The sequence below is a fragment of the Leptodactylus fuscus genome, chromosome 8, assembly GCF_031893055.1.
Source record: "Leptodactylus fuscus isolate aLepFus1 chromosome 8, aLepFus1.hap2, whole genome shotgun sequence".
Taxonomy (NCBI): Eukaryota; Metazoa; Chordata; class Amphibia; order Anura; family Leptodactylidae; genus Leptodactylus; species Leptodactylus fuscus.
In genome coordinates, this window is record NC_134272.1 from 50,767,738 (window position 1) to 50,790,015 (window position 22,278).

At 40.9% G+C, this 22,278-nt stretch overlaps 1 protein-coding gene across 2 annotated transcripts in view; it reads right to left on the bottom strand.

Annotated features, from left to right (window-relative positions):
- The window catches only part of PDXDC1 (pyridoxal dependent decarboxylase domain containing 1), a 60,192-nt gene that overhangs the window by 30,674 nt on the left and 7,240 nt on the right, over positions 1-22,278 (bottom strand). For both annotated transcript variants that reach the window (XM_075285783.1, XM_075285782.1), the window contains exons 2-4: positions 10,070-10,143; positions 7,463-7,531; positions 1,720-1,800 (exon numbers count right to left, since the gene is read on the bottom strand). In XM_075285783.1, the coding sequence (XP_075141884.1) occupies positions 1,720-1,800; positions 7,463-7,531; positions 10,070-10,143 (224 nt within the window). The remainder of the gene's footprint in view (positions 1-1,719; positions 1,801-7,462; positions 7,532-10,069; positions 10,144-22,278) is intronic.

Genomic DNA, 22,278 nt, shown 5'->3' on the forward strand with positions numbered 1-22,278 from the left:
GCCAATTCATTTTCCCAAATGTCTCTGCAAAACAAGAGCAGAAATTGGACTGGAAAAGACACAAACTCAGAATGTTCCTGAACAAAGGGTGCATGCACCCCAGCATACAAGGCTCCACCGCAATCTATATCTCCCCCACATTGCAGAGTGAGCTTGAAAAAGACAAAAACGTCACTGCCCGCCTCTATGTCATTTATTGGGGACAACATTGTTATACATTGGTGGACAATTCCACAAATTTGTTATAACGCAACAATAAAACTTTTTCACTGCATCTAATGAAATGAGTGCCGTGGCTTTTCTACTGTTAGCCTAGGATTGGAGAATCCTGCGGCGCTGCAGCACGCTACACGAGGGGTGTGCGCTACCTCTGTCTATCCTACAATATCTATGACAAGACTAGACTACACCTAACAAAGTCAGCCGAGGACATTTTGTCATCAGAGTCTCTTAGTAAGCTCTCTCGGTTTAGGTCGTGAACAAGTGATTAATGTTCAGCATAAAAGACATAAAAAGGTTATTTCATTGTCAATATAATGGTTGGTAGGACATCCTAACTGCAAAGGCCAACAGATGGTTAAAGGCTATGGAAACTTAGATTTTTTTTTTTTTTTTTTTTTATTAATATTCTGATGGGTTCTACTTGCAGGCTTCAGCACCTTTCTAAATAGTCTTCATCAAATAGTTTGTCCAATGACTCTACATAGCTGGCTATACTACGGCTTCTGACATAGAAGTAACAGTACAATGCTCCCGAATGCTCCTGGCTCAGAATGAACCTTATCCGCTCCTCACTCTCACCAACACGTTTTCTCAGTGTTAGACAAGAGGTATAGGAGGTTGCACAGTACAGTTTGAGAGGGATAAGAAGATACAGAGTCTGCAGGAAAGATCAAGCAGGCTACATTAGAGACAAAGAGGAGAGACGCCACTGCAGAATCTGCAAGTGGAGGTAGGGGTGGGTGTGAAATCACACAGAATCCACTAAGGATGGGAGGATGGTGGGTATCCACTCACGCAATGGAGACAAGGTCCATTATAAGCTGTAGAAGAAGAGTTGTTGCCTAAAGATACATAGCCTAAAAGGCATCTAAACTACATACAGTTAAAGAGATGTTGCTGAAATTTATTTTTCACATACATAAAAAGAACCAAGATCAGAACACCACCTGCCACTATAATTCTAGGGTATATGGACATGATTAAGTATCAGCACACTCCAAAGTCTTGTACAAAGCCTCCCAGAAGAGGGGAAGCGGTTTTAGCTACAAAGGCAGAATCAGCACCATATTAAAGTCTATGTATTTAGATGTCATAAAAGTTCCAATCCGTTCTGGGAGTCTGCATGTGGACCCCCCGAATGGACTACCAAACGCATTGACAAGCAGTGAGCAGTGAAAGCACACACACCCCATAGGCTATAATGGGGTCCATGTGCTTTCTCCTTAGTCTCCACACGAGTCATGCGAGCAGGAAAGGAGATCATGAACTACTTTTCTGTCCGCATGTTCTGTGCGGACATCGCACAGAAAGCACACAGACCCCATAGACTGTAATGGGCTTTCATAAGCTCACTGCTTCCCAATGCATTCAGTAGTCCAATCGGGGAGGGGGTTCCCATGCGCACTCCCGAACCGATTACCGAACGCAGCTGTAAACAAGGCCAAATAATCAACTGCTTTAGTGATGTATTTCTTATATAGATATAATGATGCTAACCGGAAAGATTGTGACTCCTCTTCTTCATCTTCATTCATAAGGGTCTGCACCAGCTGGAGAATGCTCACCATGTTTTGGCCACTGAAATGAATTTCAAGAAAAGAAAGAATGAACATTTTTACATGCATTGCTATGCACAGGGGTCCGCCCGGCTTCTGCCAGAAAAGTGTGGAGAAAAAAAAGTTCTGCTTGAAGGCATTTTTAAGCGGGTTTAGGGTCGGAAACCCCGAAAGTAGTTCAAGTGCTGGTGTAAACCCAATCTGACTGTCGATCTTTCAGGTTTAATAATCTTTGCAAATTAATTTATATCTGCAAAGCTTTTTTTTTTTTTTTTTTTTTTTAAAGAGCATTACAAATCTATAAAAAGAATGTGACCTCCACTAGGGGGAGCATAGGAGCTTACTGCATACACAGTTGTTTTTTTGCCAAATATAGTTTATGTATAGATCTTATGCAGGAAGCTACCCCAGTGGGACAGTTGCTGGAAAACAGACATTTTTAAGCAGTTTTTTTCGGTTGGGATGGCATATAAGTTGTCTTGAGCGAATAGTATTCATCGAATACTTCGCCAGCATAGGAATGCATGTAATCTTCGAAGCGTTTAACCCATTGGTGTTCGTCCGATTACATGCATTCCTATGCCGGTGAGGTATTCGACAAATACTATTCGTTCAACACTACATATAAGCAAAAAATGTAAGTGATACCTCACCGATCACTTTCTACTTTACATCAAACACTTTTTGGTCTCTCCTGGCCTCTACTCTGCGGCCCCACTAATGCTCAGCTACTCACTATGGCTGGCTGAGCTCTCATTTCCAGTGTATCAAGGAGGGGACCAAAAAGAAAACAACGACCAGGGAAGCATCAGTACAGAAGAGGCTGTGGTCCATAAAAAGACTATCCTTTCTTTTTTGATGTCCTCTTGAGAAGTTTTGTTTTTTGTTTTTTAAATGTTAACAACTGCTGTTGCCTAAACTATTAAAATGACTGGAGGAAAAAGAAAAGCTATAGTTTACTTTCTCTTGCCAAATATCACCAAGGCCAGTGATTATAAGCATACAAATTGGTCAGGTAGGTGTGGCTTGTATTTTCAGTCTTTCCCTACCCATAAGATTTTAATAATTTGGACAACCCCTTTAAGTAGTTTCCTCCCTCTGGCTAAATTCCATCACATTCATCAAACCTAATGACCTAAAAGCCCCAAATCAAATGGATCTTCGTTGGGCACTTTAAACCTTCACCTCAATATATAACAACTCCAACTAGGCAACCAGTCAGAATTTCCGTAGATACTACACAAAGAAGTCTTGACGTGGTCTATCACACACAGTAGGAAACCAATGATCCATTTATCCATTCAGTCTGGCTTTTGTTGACTTGAGTGATTTGATGCCAGGAAACAATAAGATGAAAGCATTGGTATTTGCTTTTATGCATTACATTTTTACCACCTACATCTCAGCGTCATCTTATTGTAGGAGGATATTAATTAGAAAACTCTTAGTACCGTATACACTTGAGTATAAGCCAACCCAAATATAAGCTGAGACCCCAAATTTTACCACAAAAAAACTGGGAAAACTTATTGACTTGAGTATAAGCCTAGGGGGGAAATGCAGCAGCTACCGGAAAACTTCAAAAATTGAAATGACCGGAATCTTTGGGTGCAGTAGGTGCTGGGGAAGGGGTGGGGGTGTTTGGTCTGTCTGCCCCTTCCTTGAGCTTGAGGACTGGGTTTCCCCCCCCCCACACACTTGGAACTCAGCCTGGCTGAATATAGGGTATCTGCAGTGCTCCTATTAACCCCTTCCCGATGGAATAGGAGCACTGCAGAGACCCTATATTCAGTAGACCGGGCACTTTCAGATACAGGGATCCCTAATGTGTATGTTTCACAGTAATTTTCTACTTTGAGGGCAGGTTCACACCAGCGCCCGATCTCCGTTATACAGGTTTCCATTTCCTGCCCGAGAAACTGGGCAGGAGATGGAAATCGGCAGGCAGTTTTCAGAAGACGCTTACCAGCGGACAATGAATGTCTGATTCCATCTTCTGCCGACAGAAAACGGAAACCAGCATAACAGAGATTGGGTGCTGGTGTGAACCCGCCCTTATATGTATTCTAGGGAAAGGAGTGATTTAGAACGTTTATTTTATTTTTTTTTTAAATTAATTTTCACTATTTTTATTAGCCCCCCTAGGGGACTTGAACCTGCAATCATTTGATTGCAAGTCCCATATACAGCAATACAAGTGTATTGCCATCTATGGGAGATTCTCTACATTACTATTACGGATGGTCATAGACAAGCCGCAATAGTAATATAGCGATGACACGCCTTGGAGCCTTCATTAGGCTCCCGACTGTCATCAGAACAGGCCTGCTCCTGCGAGCTCGTTACACAGGAGCCGGCCTGCAACTTTAAAGGTATGGGGCCGGTGGGGACCGGCCCCGGGACTAATTTTAAACTCTTACAGCAGAGATGCCGAAGCAGCTCCGGCATTACCCACTGCAAGAGCTTACAGCGGAGGTGCCGGTTTCTATGGCGACCGCTCTGCAGCGGCGCCATTACACTTATGCCCAGTTCACACATGCTGAAGTGTTCCGTCCATAAGGATCCGCATGAGGACCCTCCTGGACGGAATATAAGAGCAACTGCAAGCTCTGTGCAGTTCAAGCACACGGGTTCCATAGACTATAATGGGGTCCGTGGGCTTACCCGCCTGCAGATTGTAAGCTCTTGCGAGCAAGGCCCTCAGTCCCATTGTGTGAAATAACTTTCTTTGTAATGTATCTTTCTGTCTGTATTTGAACCCTACAAATTGTACAGCGCTGCGGAATATGTTGGCGATATATAAATAAAATTTATTATTTATTATTATTAAAATTATTATTATTGACCTGTGCCTCTTTTGAAGCGATATTGCTGTTTTTGTTTAAATGCAAATGAGCTCTTTGCAGTAACAAGGGCATTCCTGCTGCTCCAGAGAGGTAAGCTGCAACATCATTCACTGCTCCAAAGAGCTCATTTGTACACTGACTATCTAGAGATGAGCGAGTACTATTCGAAACAGCCGTTTCGAATAGCACACACCCATAGGAATGAATGGAAGCGGCCAGCACGCCGACTTAACCCCCTGTGTGCCTGTTGCGTCCATTCATTCCTATGGGTGCATGCTATTCGAAACGGGAGTTTCGAATAGAACTCGCTCATCTCTATTCCATCGTTCTCTAGATAGATAGATTAGATAGATAGATAGATAGATAGATAGATAGATAGATAGATAGATAGTTAGATAGATAGTTAGATAGATAGAGGATATCTTGGTAATGGAGACAGTGATTCACAAGGGGAAAATACTGCTTGATTTAGGGGATACTAATCTATCTACCTATAGGTTTGGGATGAAATGCTGATAAGTTTCTGGTGACAGACTCTTTTAAGTTATGTTAAATCAGTTTTTTGCTTGATTTTTTTTTTTAACAGATCAGAAACCTCAATAACATCAATAGCACAAGGAAAGGAAATCAGGAGAGGAGGCTAAAGGCACATTAACAGCACAGTGAGGCCCCTATTCGTAAGCCAAAAAATAAAACACACAAGTAATGGACTACATCCAATTCAGCCCTTGTCCAGGTCATTGACTAAATAGTATGTGGGTGGAATCCCTTTAAAATATACCTCCAGTCAAACACCTTTTCATAAATGATAAGCGCAGGTGAAGATAAGAAACTCTGACGATAAGACGCAGGAGAAGGAAACATATCTCTTTAATAAGATGTATTACAAACTGCCTACTTGTTTATATTATATTTGTCTCCATATTCACCTAACACACAGAGCTCTATGGAGAAGGGAGGGGCGGAGTAGGATTCTCCTGCTGGCTGGTTAATTGACTTATTGCCTCATTCTGTGCACTTGTGGTCTCTTATCTACAAATCTAGCAGACTTATTAAAAAAAAATTTTTTAAAGAGGACCTTTCATCAGATCGGGCACAGGCAGTTCTATATACTGCTGGAAAGCTGACAGTGTGCTGAATTCAGTGTACTATCGGCTTTCCCAACCTGTGCCCGGTGTAAAGCGCTATCGGTCCCGATACCGTATGGCTTTACAGTCAGAAGGGCGTTTCTGACAGTTAGCCAGGGACGCCCTTCTGCCCAGCAGCGCCTATCGCGCTGTGGTGTGTGAGCGGAGAGGAACTCCCCCCTCCTGATAATACTCGTCTATGGACGAGCTGTATGAGCAGAGGGAGGAGGCGTTCCTCCCCGCTCTACTGTACAGCGCGATAGGCACTGCTGGGCAGAAGGGCGTCCCTGGCTATGTGTCAGAAACGCCCTTCTGACTGTAAAGCACTATAGTACCGGGACCGCTTTACACCGGGCACAGATCGGGAAAGCCGATAGTGCGCTGAATTCATTGCACTGTCAGCTTTCCAGCAGTATATGGAACTGCCTGTGCCCGATCTGATGAAAGGTCCTCTTTAAGTGTAAAAGCAGCAATTATTTGAGTGTCTTCTCTATACACCATCACCTTTTCATAGACAAATATGTAGAAAATAACTGCCTGAGAAGTGGAAAAGAAAATATACTTCTTTAATAAGATCTATTACAAAGTTTCTCATATTAACTTGTACTATTCATATATGAAAAGTTGTTTATAACTGGAGGTATGCTTTAAGTTAATCACAATATATTTTATATCATCTAAGTATAGTAGATTTGGCTGTGACAAATGTAACATAAAAGCAAAGTAAATAAGTGGTGCTGCTTATAGCGGCCAATTAAATGCCTCTTTATTTCTAGTGCTTTTTGTAAGTAAACACTTGGCTTCTGGTTTAACGTTCCATAAATATGCCCTCTGGGTCTGATCAGTCACATGAGATTAGAGTTACACAGCAGCTTGCAGGAACATCTTATCTGAACCTCATCATTAGATATTTTAGTAGGGAGTAATTTAGGGAACTCATTTGGTTGACGGCACTTTCTGAGAAAAATGTATAGATGGTTGTTTTATAAACTAAGTTCTACATGACTATTTCCTGGTGTTTGTAGCTTTACCTCACCTATAACTGAGGCAGAGTACCTGTGAACAGAGGCTGCAAATATATGAAAAGAAGAATAGAGGGAGATTATAGTTTTTTTCAACATTGCAGGGACTTATTTTAGGGGGTCCCAAACAAAAGTCTCAGCCAAAAATGGGTCCTGGCCTCTGAAAGTTTGGGAAGCACTGTTCTAGAGGGCTAAATGGGTGTTATGATATATGCTAATGCAAATAATAATATGCATATGTTATATAATATGCTAAGGAAATTAACATGAATTGTCCCTAAACGTGAAATACTAAATTTCTTTTTGCAGACTCAAGACTCAGCATAATATTGACGTACAATTTCATCACAATGCTCCAAAGTATTTTTTTTATTGTCTGAACTGTAAATTATTATCAACGTAATAACCATGCAACTATGATATTCACAGGCCAGATTCATGTCTTGGTCTCTTTGTGGAATCTACTTTTTATGGTCTTGCAATGGTTATAAATCAGAGCCCGCCTAGTATTGGGAGCATTGGCATTGGGACAGAGAGGAAACAGCTGAGGAGTGAGACAGGAAAGACGGGAAAAGCTTCATGATGATGGGTAGGTTTAAGTTTAGAGATAGAAAACTTATGTCAATAGGAGAGTTTTATGGCTGCAATATCTTCAATGCAGAAATCTTACATCACATATCTTTACCCACCTGCCTTGAAGTGGTCCAGGTATATCCTTCCTTGTGTATTTCTTGGTGTCTCTCTCTTCTTCTGCTGACCTAGTTTTAATATGATAAAATACATTAGAAATTTGAAGCAAACAGGAAAGAGGGTAGTCAGGGTGTGGTGGACCCTTCATTATGATCCTTTCCAAACAATTTACATTATAATAGGTACCTGAGCTAGATAACCCCACAAGCAACATGGGTAGCTGAATAGGTTCAGAAAGAGAAACCTGTGGAACAGGTTGAGGAATTCCTATTAGTCTGGTACAGTCATATTATATAAGCTCAGTGGCACCAACTATAAATATATGCCAGTGGGAGGAGTGTATATGGCTAGCAGGTGCTCATACATCTTTCATCTGTGTACGGTACAATGTGTATAGTACACAGGACACCACAGCAGCTCTGCCAGATTTAGATCACAGAAGACAACATTTTTAATGTTCAAGCTTTGGTCTGCTTTTGTCTTTTGATATGAGTGTCAATACTATTACTTCAACAATAGATATATGGTATAACCTCAGGATCTTACCTATATGTTACTGTTGGACTGAAGGTAAATATAAAATATTGTATGGGTATAGTAAATAATTAGAGATGAGCGAACACTATTCGAAACAGCCGTTTAGAATAGCACGCTCCCATAGAAATGAATGGAAGCGGCCGGCATGATGACTTTTCTGGCAGCTGGCCGCTTGACCCCCCGCATGCCGGCTACGTCCATTCATTTCTATGGGAGTGTGCTATTCGAAATGGCTGTTTCGAATAGCGTTTGCTCATCGTTATAAATAATACATAAAAAGATTGTAAAACATCTTTTCGTTAATGAAAAGTACAGGTGAATATAAGAAACTCTGTAAAATATCATGTTAAAGAATAATGCCTCTCTCTATGTATCAGACTGTTTTTCTCACCCTTCCCCTCTATTCACTTACTTTAGTAGAGCAAATACGGACCGTCAGTCTCACACACAGAAATTTATGGAGAGGGTAAGGGGGAAGCTCCTGCCAGCTAGGAAGTGGTTTACTGTTGCATACTATAAAGTTATCTTACTTACTAAAACAAGCTAGAGACAGCAGCAACCTCCTCATTTCCCCTCCCCTTTCCATAGGCTTCTTTGTGTGAGGCTGACACTCTGGTAGAGGGTTTTATTAGTGGTAACAGAGTGAAGGGAGAGCGGAGGAAAACAGCCTGATAAATGGAAATAGAAGCATTTTTCTTTAATAAGATACATTAGGGGGCGTTCACACTACTGTTGGTGTCAGTCAGCAGTGTCTGTAGCTACTGTCCAAGATTTTAGCAACGGATGCTAGCTGTGTCCATTACCATTTCCATTCATTTCAATAGGATTTTATCAGTTGTCTTTTAGTGTCCGTTTGTGTACTTAAGTGTCCGTTTACAAACATGTCCGTTTTTTCAAGTGGACAAAAAAATCCTACGTGCAGGACTTTTCTGTTTTTTTTTGTTTGTTTTTTTAACATTGAGGTCTATGGCCAATAACGGATAGCCATCAGTTACTGTCCGTTTGTGGCCGTTCTGATAAGTGTCCGTTTTTTTTTTTTAACGGACAACTTCTGTGCGGACACCAATGGTAGTGTGAACCCTACCTTACAAAGTTTATTATATTCAGTTTTACTATTCATTTATGTAATTTTATTTATTTTTTAATAATTGGGGGCACACTTTAAAAGATGGGTAGTAACAAAATGTATCTTTAAAGACATGATTTATGTCAATCAGGTAGTTCTCTTATATGCAGGGAGATACATTTTTGTGTAACCTAACTTAAGATAACATTACTTTTTTTTTTTTTTTTTGGAATCATGGAATTTCTTTAGTGTATGGGTCATATGACATCTACATGGATCTCTAGTTTTTATTTTATTAGACACAAAGCATTCAGCAAAGGCTTTGTTGTATGCCTGCTGTCTACTGGCGTAAAGACTACATATGTTTATGTCTCTACTTTCTTCTTTAATGGACATGATGGTGCCGCCGGATGAGAACCCGCTATCAGTATCTCGTCTCCAGCCAGCATCACTGAGCACTCTGCACTAGCTCAGTACAGTTATAATAAGATGCTCCACCTGTCCACATTGGTATATAATGTAAATACAACACATGGACAGTTTTATTCAAGAGTAATCCAAACTTATTTCTACACCCGTGTTATGGACACGAATCTTAGCCAGATCATGCATCTTATGACCCAAACTGCCAGCATCATTGATTGAATAAGACTTGTGTGAAAATGGCATTATAAGGCCCCTTTCACATGGGGAGCGGAAGAGCGGATTTTGGCACAGAGAGTGACACGGGGAGCTGAATCACTCTCGGGCCAAACTCCGCCTGCCACGACTGTTGCGGCTTCCTTGGCTGATTCAGCAGCGGAATCCACCTGAGGAAAGGGCAGCTCGCTTCTTATTTCAGCTAGCGGCAACATGCTGCTAGCGGAAAAAAGAAAGCTAGTGGTCTCCATAGACCTCCATTGTGAGGGGGCGGATTAGGACGTGGATTCCACGCCATAACCCGCCCCCTCTGTGCCCATGTGAACTAGCCCTAAAGTTTATGCCGTCAGGTATTTATACCCACTTTTGTCCATCTTCCAGCATCTTCATTGCCTCATTAAGGTTCTTCCCCATTTCTGCCAAAGTTGGGTCCACCATCTACAAAAGAATATAACAAACAGTGAAATATAATTTCATCTCCACCTGTTTTACATGTAGGACAGCAGATTCAGAGAACAAGTGTGAACACTTCTATAATAAAATAATTTCTAATTTAAAAAAAAAGGCTTTCCCTATTAATAAATAAGAGGCGGCAAATTTAATTCATGCCATAATGTGATCCTCCTATACTAATATCATTTATAGGATTACATAAGTAAACTTAATTTATGTAACACATTAAATAAGGACTGATCTTCCTCCAGGCCTTCCAGTACTCATGATATACTGTAAATAAGACATCAATGTATAAGCTATTAAGCTGGAAAGATAAGGAATGTATTATGGTTTCTGCTCCTGAAGTTTAGTTTATGATAGTTGCATTATAGGCACACACACACACACACACACACACACACACACACACACACACACACACACACACACATCTAATTTTAGCCCATTTCTTCAGATTTCCTCAGTAAGGAAGTATGGCTTCTATGAAAAAGGACGTGATCAAAGAGAAGACACAATTGCACCAAAAATTTTGGCATAAAAGTTGGTGCCTAGTAAGCGAACTAATAGATGGTATAAGCGTAGGGTAGACAGTCTTCAGATGCACCAGGTTTAGGTTTCATCCAGTATCAGCTACTGTAATAAACTTGGTGTATTTTCAGAGTAACTAAATTTACTCTTTAAGGCCAGGACCCCACAATACGTAAAAGCCATGATTTGCCCACCACGGGAAGAATTGCAGCGTTTTATAGTCAGGACAAAGTAGATGGGATTCTAGCAAATCCCATGTCCACTTTACGGTAAAAATCAGCACTGTTTTGGAATTCGCAGCATGTCAATTATACCTACGGAAACGCCAGCGGCTTCCCTATAGGTATGATTGACATAAAAAGTCCACAGTTTTACTCTGTGAACTTTCTGTCTAAAGCTCTGTGGGAAGAACCGCGATGTGTTGTTGCCGCCGTGGTTTTTCCCACAGCCCTTTCTTGCTGCAGGATGCCCCGTTGGGCCTAAGCCTAAAGGTTTTTTATACTGCATGCACAAAACGTATGTCTTCAGGCCTATTTTGACGAATGTTACACACAAAAGTGGGGTAACTGCAGTCCAGTACATGGTCTGGGTAAAAAAAAAAAAAAAAAAAAAATTCCAACATTTCTAAAAGCTGTGGGAGCACAATTTCCTTGAAGAGAATTAGTACATTTATTACACCTGTGCTCCATTTTGTAAATTAGACTAGCAAAATAACAACTCTGAAAAAAGGCACGTAGAGGAATAAGGCTTGGTTCACACTACTGTTTAATGTTTGTTGCAACAGATAGAAAATGATATGTGCAGATAGAACTCCCTCCGTTGGGTGTTCATCTGCATTCACCTCAATGTAAAAAAAATAATAATTTAGAGTCAATGGGAATGGACACAGATGGAGAGGGCTCGTTCTGTGCCCATTGCTCTGCTACCCTTAATGTCCATGGCTGTCAACCTATGACAGATGCCAGCAACTGACATTAACAAATGTAGTGTGAACATAATCTAAGGGGCAAAAAAAGACAGTAAATTCCCTCCTATGTCTAGCCCTGACCTTAGAGAAATACAGTCACAAGTAATAATTTAAACCCTTCATATGCGTCCTAAAGGGTAGGGAAACATTTAGCAGTTGACTTCTGTGAATATAACTTTAGGAAAGGCTTTGGGATTTTCTATTTGTCACTTTTAATGCCATCACCACACATTGTAGAAAAGATGCACTTTTGGATATTGGATGTTTCCATGTAAGAATAAATAAGTAATAATAAAATAAAGAATATAAAAAAAAATTACAAAAGATACAATTACAAAACCTAGCGCTAGATCCATGTGTAACCACGGTTTTAGCAGGCCACCTCTCCATTGTTCGGGTCCCTCAACGGATCCCAACAAAGGAAATGTAACGCAAGTGTGAACCTAGTGTTAGGTGTAATAGGTAATAACTAGAAATGTTTAAAGTTTCTCTAAAGATAAGATTAACTATGTATTTATAGGCAAATGTCAGCAGTAAGACGATCTCAATATACAGTTGCACAGGCTTGTAATCTGTCCAGGGCCTTTTATTACAACCATGTAGTATTATAGATAAGGCTTTGCAGATCTGGCCTTTCCTGTTGCACTGTATTCAGCAGATCACATGGTTTCGGACAAGGAAGTAACATCCTTACGAGGTCACAAATAACAATATCCTCAATAACCTGAGACTCACACCTTCAGCAAACAGAGGATCTAGGATGTAGCCAGTATTTGCCTGACACCTGAGCAGCACACCGCCTTTTATTACACACACAGGAATAATAGAATATAGAATAGAATATCCTGACTACTACGGTTTTATACATCAGCGATGCATATACTTTATACACTGTGAAGCTATTAGTCATCTGTCTTGCACACCTCACATTATCTCTTAAGATCTTGGTGTACTCTGCCCCCTGCTCACCCAGAAGAACAGGACTCACTGGTCGGTGCTTTGTATAAAAGCCATCTTCACGGCTAAAAACACTTTTGTAAACTTGCTTAACTATCAATAATCGCGTGTCGGCAAAAAAATAATCAGCTCTCCATACAATGAATGGTGAACAAGCAGAGTTGCAGTGTAAAGCATAGCGAAGAGACACGGTACAAGCCTGAGCTACTGAGCAGACAGGAAGAGGATTTCAGATTAAGGATATGTTGACACCATCATTGTTCTTTTGTTGATATGATCTGTCAGAGCATCAAAAAAGGAAAGGAAAGAACACTTCCTTTACATCGTCAGTTTTCGTTCATTTTTAAAGAAAAACAACAACAACAACACAGTCTAATATTTTATCCATCCAAAAATGGGAATCCTCTTTAGAAGACAAAGCAGTGTGTGTATATATATTACTATATATATTGGAAGGAGGTCCAGCTCACACGGTTGGGGAACGGCAATGACACACTTCAGAAAGTCAGTGGGTTTAATGTCCAGAGGTGTTTTATTTACAAAAAACACCAAGTAAACAAAAACAAGCAAAAGAAAACCTAGGCCTGTCCGGCCCTAGCGATACACTTGGCGTACCTTACTAACCTAGTGCAGGCGAGACACACATCAGCAGATGTAGCAGAAAAATGTCACAAGCGGTGCCAGGAGTGTTCACCTCTCACACTCTGGTGCGTCAGTGCCAGCCCACCTTTACAAGGCTTCCTTCCCCAGTAATAGCCATGAGGAAGCCTCACCTGGGAGTAACCCCGTGGTGGAGTAGGAGTGTGGACTGGAAGGCTCCCACTACCAACCTGCCCTCCAGTCCAGAAAAACCAGCCCATGATATGGAAAAAAGAGCCCTAGCAGACTATGTTCTACTAGAGCATAAATTATCGCTCTGGCTTTCCTTTATCTCGCCTGGCTGACGAAATCAGGCGAAATAAACACTCCACCCACCACTTTACCACAATATAAAATATATATATATATATATATATATATATATATATATATATATATATATATATATATATATATATATATATATATACATACACATATAGGAAGATAAATAAATATCTTAAGGCAGCAGTAGATTTAAGATAAATAGGAAATATAAAAAATATAAGGCAGGACTTGTACTTTTCTTCCCTATTGGGTCCAATCCTGTGCTCTAAAAACTGCAGAGGCTTTTAATGAACAAATCCTGTTTTTGAAACACTTATGGACAGAGAGAGAAACCAGCTTCGACTTCTGAGCATCACTATGACAGACACATTAAATACATTTACAGCATATCAGAGTTGTGGAAACAGTGTATATCAGAGAGCTGCGCTGTTTCCACAAAGCCTGACCATAAAGGATAGCCTGCACCTTACTGTCAGCAAGGTCACAGATAGATGCAGGATACATGTCCCATGGATATGCCATAAATGTCCTTCAAGGGAAAGACACATTCCTATGTTGGAACATACGCCTCAGATCCCTCTATCTATTCAATGACAGATGTGACGTCTTAGAAAATCGGCTCATACTACACATGGGGTCCCCCTTAGACATGTCACCCCAGAGCACAGCAAAAAATCAGGTGTCAATCCACATGAGCTTGAGAAAAGACTTGGCCATCAGAGGTAGACAGGTGAGGCCATGCTTGTGTGAAAATATAGAAAATGGCAATGGAGCTAAAACATCTAGCCAAAGAGGATTCTATGGACATGTTCATCTTGTCTGCAAAAGGGGTTAAAGGGGGTCGCTGATGCTCCAAATATCACGTCTGTGTGTTGTTTCATAGCATGGATAGGCTAATAGCAGGTGACCTATTCAAGTTCCATAGATGTCTAAACTATGGGTTCACACTGGCACTCAGGTCTCCATTCTTCAGATCCTGCTTGCAGGAGTGTGGGAAGAAACCGGAGTACCCGGAGGAAACCCACGCAAACTCCTTGCAGACGTCTTCGGTAAGATTCAAGCCTAGGACACCAACACTGCTAACCACAGAGCCGCCATTACGGTTACAGGTGCACATCTATATACGTATTAAGGGTGCAACTGCGAATACCCAACTAATGGCTTCATAGCTCCATCAAATATGCCTGGATTATGCTCACCCCACTGACACCCTGGACACACACCAACAAATACTTCCTCAAACTTTAGGGCATCTGTCCAAATTAATAGTCAACCAGTTGAAAGTTTACATAAAGGGAGATGCTACTACATATTTTGTGTAAGTTGTAAAAGGTCTTTTTTGTAGCAAGCAGACATGGACCATTTTGAGACTGGTGAAGTGCATCAGATGTGACATAAGAAGGTGAAGCTTCCACACTTGTCCACATTGTCAGAAACTGTGAAGAAAGCGTGACTAATGCTATTTATAGGGCTGGGATTTGTGTAAAATTGATGCGGTCAAAAACTTCACATGAGTTTTCATTATCAAATATCATCCGCTGGTGCAGTAAACAATATTGGACTGGAATTATTTAGTAAAGCCATTAAGGACTGGGGGGGGGTTTAATCTCTGGGGGAATTTTATTCTCTCTAGGCCAGTTTTCAGCAAATAAAAAAAATATATACTACTGGAGTGAGTAGTATCACAGACATGTCCTGTTCAGCAGCCACACATCTACATTCAGCTCAATGAATTCACAATAGTGGTAAAACACCCCCCTTCTCAGTAGTTAGACTGCCACTCATCTGCTATATGTCCTCTATGACCTAGGAAAAAGAAGATAAATATACTTCATGGTATACCTCCTTCAAATAAGTTAAAGATGGCCTTTCACCTCCTCCAACTATTCTGGCACAGTTTGAATTTTTTTTTCTTTTAAATGTAGATTGTGAGCCCCACATAGAGCTCACAATGTACATTTTTCCCTATCAGTATGTCTTTTTTTTGGAATATGGGATGGAAATCCATGCAAACACGGGGAGAACATACAAACTCCTTGCAGATGGTTTTATGCCCTTGGCGGGATTTGAACACCAGGACTCCAGCGCTAACCACTGAGCCACCGTGTGGCCCCTTGATTTTTTTTTTTTTTCTCTAGCCACCATCAGGCTTCTCTACTGTCAGGTGGGCAGTCCCTGTTTGTCAGTGCAGGACCGCCCACCTGACAGTAGAGAACCTAATTAGCAATTTGGGTGCTGAAACTAACAGCACTGATTGCTCGGGAATGGTGGGGGCTAGAGTAACCCCCACACTCACATTTCAGCCTACTCTAGGCCTCACCATTCCCAAGCAATCAGTTTACTGGTCTGAACAGTAAATGCTGCTAGGAGACCCTTCCTCCCATGACATACTGTGTTGTACTACAATCACTATAAGTTTCACGTTGAGTGAACGCAGGGTAAGGGTCAGAGTAGCACCCATCCCATTTTCTTTCCCTTTATGACCCATACCTGGTTTGGCTTCAAAAACCTGAACATTAAAACATTTCAGCCTTGAGGTTTACACTGTTTTTTTGCTTTGTTTTATTTTAATAATTGGATGCTTTTTAATTGAAATAATGCTCACACACAATATTGCGTTGTAGAAAAATGGCCAGATAGACTCATTGCATCTTCAAGTGCATAGGCTATGGTCTATTGGTAATCTGGCCTGGTCACCACCCAGAGCACAGTGCTGTCTGCTTCCTGCTCCATTCTCTGTGTATCAGCTGCTGAGAATAGATTATCGTTTGGGGGTGCTGGGTGTCAGAGCCTCACCAATCTGATCTATAGCTCTCTATACATCACTGATAAACAGAATATTAGATTTCTGGTCCCTACTTACTAAACATCCATAAGAACAAAGAAGTTCATTTTCCAAGCTGTGTGTCCTGACAATGCATTCCTGTAAATGTAGGTGGAAACATGAAAAAACGCAGCGCCACAACTGAAAGCTATAGGAGCACAGATTAACCTCAATGAGGTAAACATATCATCATACTGCTGCAGTAAATACACTTAATATTATTGGACATTATGGGTTATATATAATGGTAATTGAGCAATCTAATGAATAAAGTCAGATCTACAAACCAGTTTATGTGCCACCATCAAGCTCCTGAGCACCATACACAGATTCATGTCACACACTAAGGGAACTATTTAGTGCTGGCAGTGGTATAAAGCTATACGCACATTATGATATATGACGTGTTCAAATGGGTAATGTAGATAGGATAGCTAATAAACTGAGTTCACGTTTGAGATTGTGTTTACCTATTGCCCTATGTAAGACACACATTACAATTGGTTGCAAAGCACACTTGGCACTGCTACACCTGTAAGCTTATCCTTACACACTGTTCAATATGTCTACACAACATCGCTGCATAGGTATCTGACAAAGCAGAAAATACAGTGACCTACATACAGATGGAGCAAAATATGAATAATTCAGGGAAAGGCAGATTATGGAAACTGAAGCACATGGAGAAAAAAAAATGGAGTGATTCTTTAAGTCTTCCTTCCCGCACCAAGAACTTTTTTTATCCCATCCCCATTTGAAAAAGAGCTTGTGGGTAGTGTATTGTTAGTAAATAACTTACTGAGGGCTTTATTGTGAAGTTATGTGCTCCTTTCTGGAGCACTGACCTTCTTTCTGCTCCTCTGATGCACACAGTATGATCAGGAGGTCAAACTGTCAGTCTGGGAGCACCTCAATCTGACTTCCATATACCCACATTGATACAGTAGTCTGACCTCCTGTTCATATAGGAACATTCATTCTCCTACAGGAGACACTAGACATGCCAGAATTACTAAGAGGCTCCAGCTTCTTAATTCCTGTACATGTAGATGTGCCTGAACTCAGCTCTATGCCAACCAGTGTATAGTTCATTGCAGATAGTGATGACAGCAGTTATAGTAAGGGTCAGGTCACACTAGAGTTTGAGTACTCCGTCCCCCATTCCACTTAAATAGGTGGAGAGAATAGTCCTGCAAGCAGGATTTTTCTCTCCGCTGATTTTAGGTAGAAATTGGGGCGAACTCCATTGTAGTCTATAGTTTCCATGGATAACCACTTTTTAAGTAGATAGGGATTCAGATTTTCAGGTCCCCAAGTGGACCTGAAGAACGGAAACATAAATGTTAGTGTGAACCTAGCGTAAACCTGGCAGACTGGGACTGCTCCAGCCAGGCTAGCTTCCCATCCAACTCCGCCTGTCTTAAAAAGTGGTGAGTAGGGGGCAGGAGCTGAGATGCACCATCGTCTGCCAAAAAGGTGCCAAACTGATGTGGCCACTTTCTCGGTGCAGCCCAGTTAGTAAATCTGGGCCACTGCGCTCATCAGCAGAGCAGAAAGGAGGTCAGTGCTGTCAGTAAATTATTCGGAAAAAATTACAGTACACGCAGACTCATTTTAGAACACGATGGGGGGGGGGAGAATGTTGTAGTGCAGTGTTACTTTAATGAATGTAGACGTTCCTATTTTATATGGGTCCATAATATGTATGTTTATCCATTTTATAGGGAGGTAGGTTGTTGAAAAACAGAATTACCTGCATCTATTAAATATGATAATGACAAGTTATGACTATATATGAATGTAACTTAATCTAGCTAGGAATGCTATAACAGTTATGTAACACTTGGTACTTGGATCCTGTTCAAGTTTAATTGTGAAAGTATAGTCTCGCTGCCAGGGTGTATGCCCTAGTTATGTTATTGATGTCGGAATAAGCTGAAAATGGAAAAAATTACCATATATACATGAGGTTCTGTCCAGCAGTGACATGTGTCATGTAGCACTGAGCACAGTTCTAGTTCTGCAGCACAAATTCCCATCTTATCCATTTTTTAGTATCTTAGCTTAGGCATGCAAAGAAAGTTGGCGATACTAGCAGAGATCCAGTTTATGAATTTGTAGATCATATTTTATATATCGATAGAGAGAGAGAGAGAAATTGTCATGGCTGTCTTTCTATCTACAAGTCTTGTGCACTGTGCCTTTTGTTGGCAGCATACATCAGGAAGATTTCTCAAATAGTCCAGAGGGTCCCAGTGGCGGTGGTCCTCTGTATAGGAAACCACTTTGCTATAAAGCCCTATACAAAAATGTTAGGCACTTTTTCCCAGATACTGTTTATACCATGCAGCAGGCCCAAACACAATGTGAACAAAGCCTAAACCAGAGCAGTCATTTGAAAGTCCTGGACCCCAATACAAAATCTCAAATGGAGCCCCCTACCTACATTGTGCCATGTTTATGTGGTAGACCGCTGCACCCCCTATAGCTACGTGCTTGGCCTAGACCATTTAAAAAATGGCAGCTCAATATCACAAACTGGAAAGGGCAGGCTTGTGGAGATCACAGGTAAAAGAGAAGGTACATAAGGAAATGTAATCCAAACCAGGCAAAACATTTCAGTAGAGCAATTTGGTAGCGTTAGATCTTGGGGATATCTGACTGGAAGGACAACCACAGTTCATGTGTGTTTAGTAATCTAGACTTAGTTCTCAGTTCAACAGATGAAGGATTTGTTCCATGTAGGTAATATTACCCCTAACTTACCTCAGACATCTGTTTGCACTTGCGCTGCTTACTGAGGAAAAGAGTTACACAGAGAGGCTGGAGTGGGGATACATTGAAAGCCAATATGTTGGGCTCTGTAGCACCAGGACCATACTAGAACCATAGTTCTGTGACATTTTAAAACGGAGAATCTCAGCTTTAAGCTTTTCTCTAACCATCTTGGTGGTGGCAACTTACGCGTAGTGTTCACACTGGAGTACGGCTTTCCTTTCTTCGGGAAACAGAAACCTAATAGACTATAATGAGGTCCGCCCAAAAAACGTGGAGAGAAAAGTTATTTACTAAACACAATCATCCAGTGGTGAACGTTCACTTATAAGTGATAAATATTGCGTCAGAGCCATAATGAATGCTATCACTAGAGAAAACATGACGCGACTAAAGAGTAACCTTGCTATTTTGCATAACCCGGTGTCATGGTGCATGCGAGCCTTTGTAATAAGGAAATACTCTGTGTTCAATATCAACCAGGAAGCAGAGGAAGAAGGCAGGTATCTTGGAACACAGGCTACAGGTCCAACCCATCAGCTGGGTGAGATGTGCCCAATATGGTGGACACAACATCATGTCTGCAGCAATTAACCAAAGAAAGAATCCAAATGAGTGGACCAGAGGAAGTATATAGGCATGTATGTCAAAGTGTGAAAATGTGCCCGAATACAAAGACAAGCCTGGGGTTAAGCTTGAAACAGAGTCAAGATACAGAATGACGGGTTAGCAATCTCCCCCAACTCACCATAAACATACCCATTTGGGCCAGGTGCCACTTGTCCTGGGTTACTCAATACAGATTATGGTAGATTTCCGTTTACTGAGATGGTGGCCTTTTGGTGACCATGGACCTTGTCATTTAGATCGGATTTATACTGTCATATTATATTATACTACACTAGCTAGTACCCGCGCCTTCGTCTGCGGTGATTGTAGAAGTGGGTATATACAGGTGTGGGTAAGGTTTTCGTACTGTGTATAAGGTATGGGATATGAAATGTAACTTTGTATCTTGTTTTTGCTATAATTCAGAGAATACGTGAGACTTTTGTGTTGAAGTTAATTTGTATTTGAGCTGCTATACGGTGTTGTGAGAAACTTTACATAGTGACTTTGGGACAGAAGTATTTGAAGTTAACCCTTTCCCGCTGATGGCATTTTTTGATTTTCGTTTTTGACTCCCCTCCTTCTAAACCCCATAACTTTTTTATTTCTCCGCTCCCAGAGCCATATGAGGTCTTAATCTTTGCGGGACAAATTTTTCTTCATGATGCCACCATTATTTATTCTATATAATGTACTGGGAAGCAGGGAAAAAATTCAGAATGGGGTGGATTTGAAGAAAAAATGCATTTCTGCGACTTTCTTATGGGCTTTGGTTTTACGGCGTTCACTGTGCAACCAAAATGACATGTCCTCTGTATTCTGTGTTTCGTTACGATTCCGGCGATACCAAATTTATATGGTTTTATTTACATTTTGACCCCTTAAAAAAAATCCAAAACTGTGTTAAAAAATTATTCGCCATATTCCGACAGCCGTAACTTTTTTATACGTCCGTGTACGGGAATGTATAGGGCGTCTTTTTTTGCGGGACCGGGTGTACTTTGTAGTTCTACCATTTTCGTGAAATGTTATTGCTTTGATCACTTTTTATTCAAATTTTTATCAGAATCAAAACATTTTTCCCGCTAAGGCGTTTACCGAACAGGAAAAATATTTGTGTAGCTTTGTAGAGCGGGCGATTTCGGACACGGGGATACCTAACATGTATGTGTTTCACAGTTTTTAACTACTTTTATATGTGTTCTAGGGAAAGGGGGGTGATTTGAATTATTAATCCTTTTTATTTATTTTTTTATATTTTTTTTTACTTTTTTTAAACTTTTTTTTTGCATTTATTAGACCGCCTAGGGGTATTGACATGGGTGGGCGGTGTCGCGGATTGTCAGAGCCGTGGGGGTCGGCAAACATGGCTGCTCTGGAGCGTTAAAGAGAGCCTCCTGGAGTATCGTTAAGGTGAGGGGCAAAGTGGTAAAGTATATGTATATGTGATTGTGTGGGGTTAGGGGCTAGGCTGCAGAGGGCAATATGAATTTTGTGGCTTGCTATGGTCCAAAGTGTGTGAGATTGCAGAGATGGTGGTGTGAGTTTGGGTTTTGTGGGGGTCCTGGCACAAACGTATGTGCGCTATTGTGACGAAAAGTAGCCTATTGTTTAATCGGGTGTATTAACTATGTTTGTGGAAAATTTCAGCCAAATCGGTGGAGCGGTTTTTCCGTGATTGAGGAACAAACATCCGAACATGCAAACATCCAAACACACAAACCCACAAACTTTCACATTTATAATATTAATAGGATTATGATTTAAACAGAAGTCATGATGTTAGTGTGAACAGTGTCCTACCTGATTGCTGCCATTTAACAAGCCGAGGTTTACATTATTCTACAAAAACGGTCACTACATTTTATGTAGAGTAGGTAAAGAAGAAGGTGGCCGTATCAAAGAATGGGAATAGTAGAAGTGAATAGGTTTAGCTAAAATGTTTTACATTCCTAAAGATTACAATAAATAGCTCGGGTGTTTCCAAACCAACAAGCAGCAGGAACATTAGACAAGTCCTACTGGTTTACCCCTGGTGAAGCTAATAATAGGTTACCACATGAAAGGTGTAGTCCCATCCTATAAAGTGATAGCGCACCACTAGTACATGCCATCATTATGTAATCTGTCTGAAAGCCTCAATAATGGTGAGATGGAAGGGGGCCACATGTACAGGTGTAGTGTTGTATCCCTAGTCTCCCAGCATAGTGGAGATACAGCTCCGAGCACAACCAAGGGAATACTAAGATTTTATTCTCAGGATCTATAGAGTTACCTGAGATCACAGGACCCCAATGATCAGAAGGTGATGAGATTAAAGACAGCTCATATATAATCATGTTGCGAAGGTGAACATGTCACTGGATATGTTGTTACTGGACATCCAGTTGTTACATAGCAGAGACAGCGCTACTACTTCATGGGTACCGACCCTCTTACTCAAGATGGATGAATGTAGAACAAACAAGTAAATAGGTAATGAACGAGAACCATGGCGGGAACACCATTATGTGAACTGTAATCCTGCTCC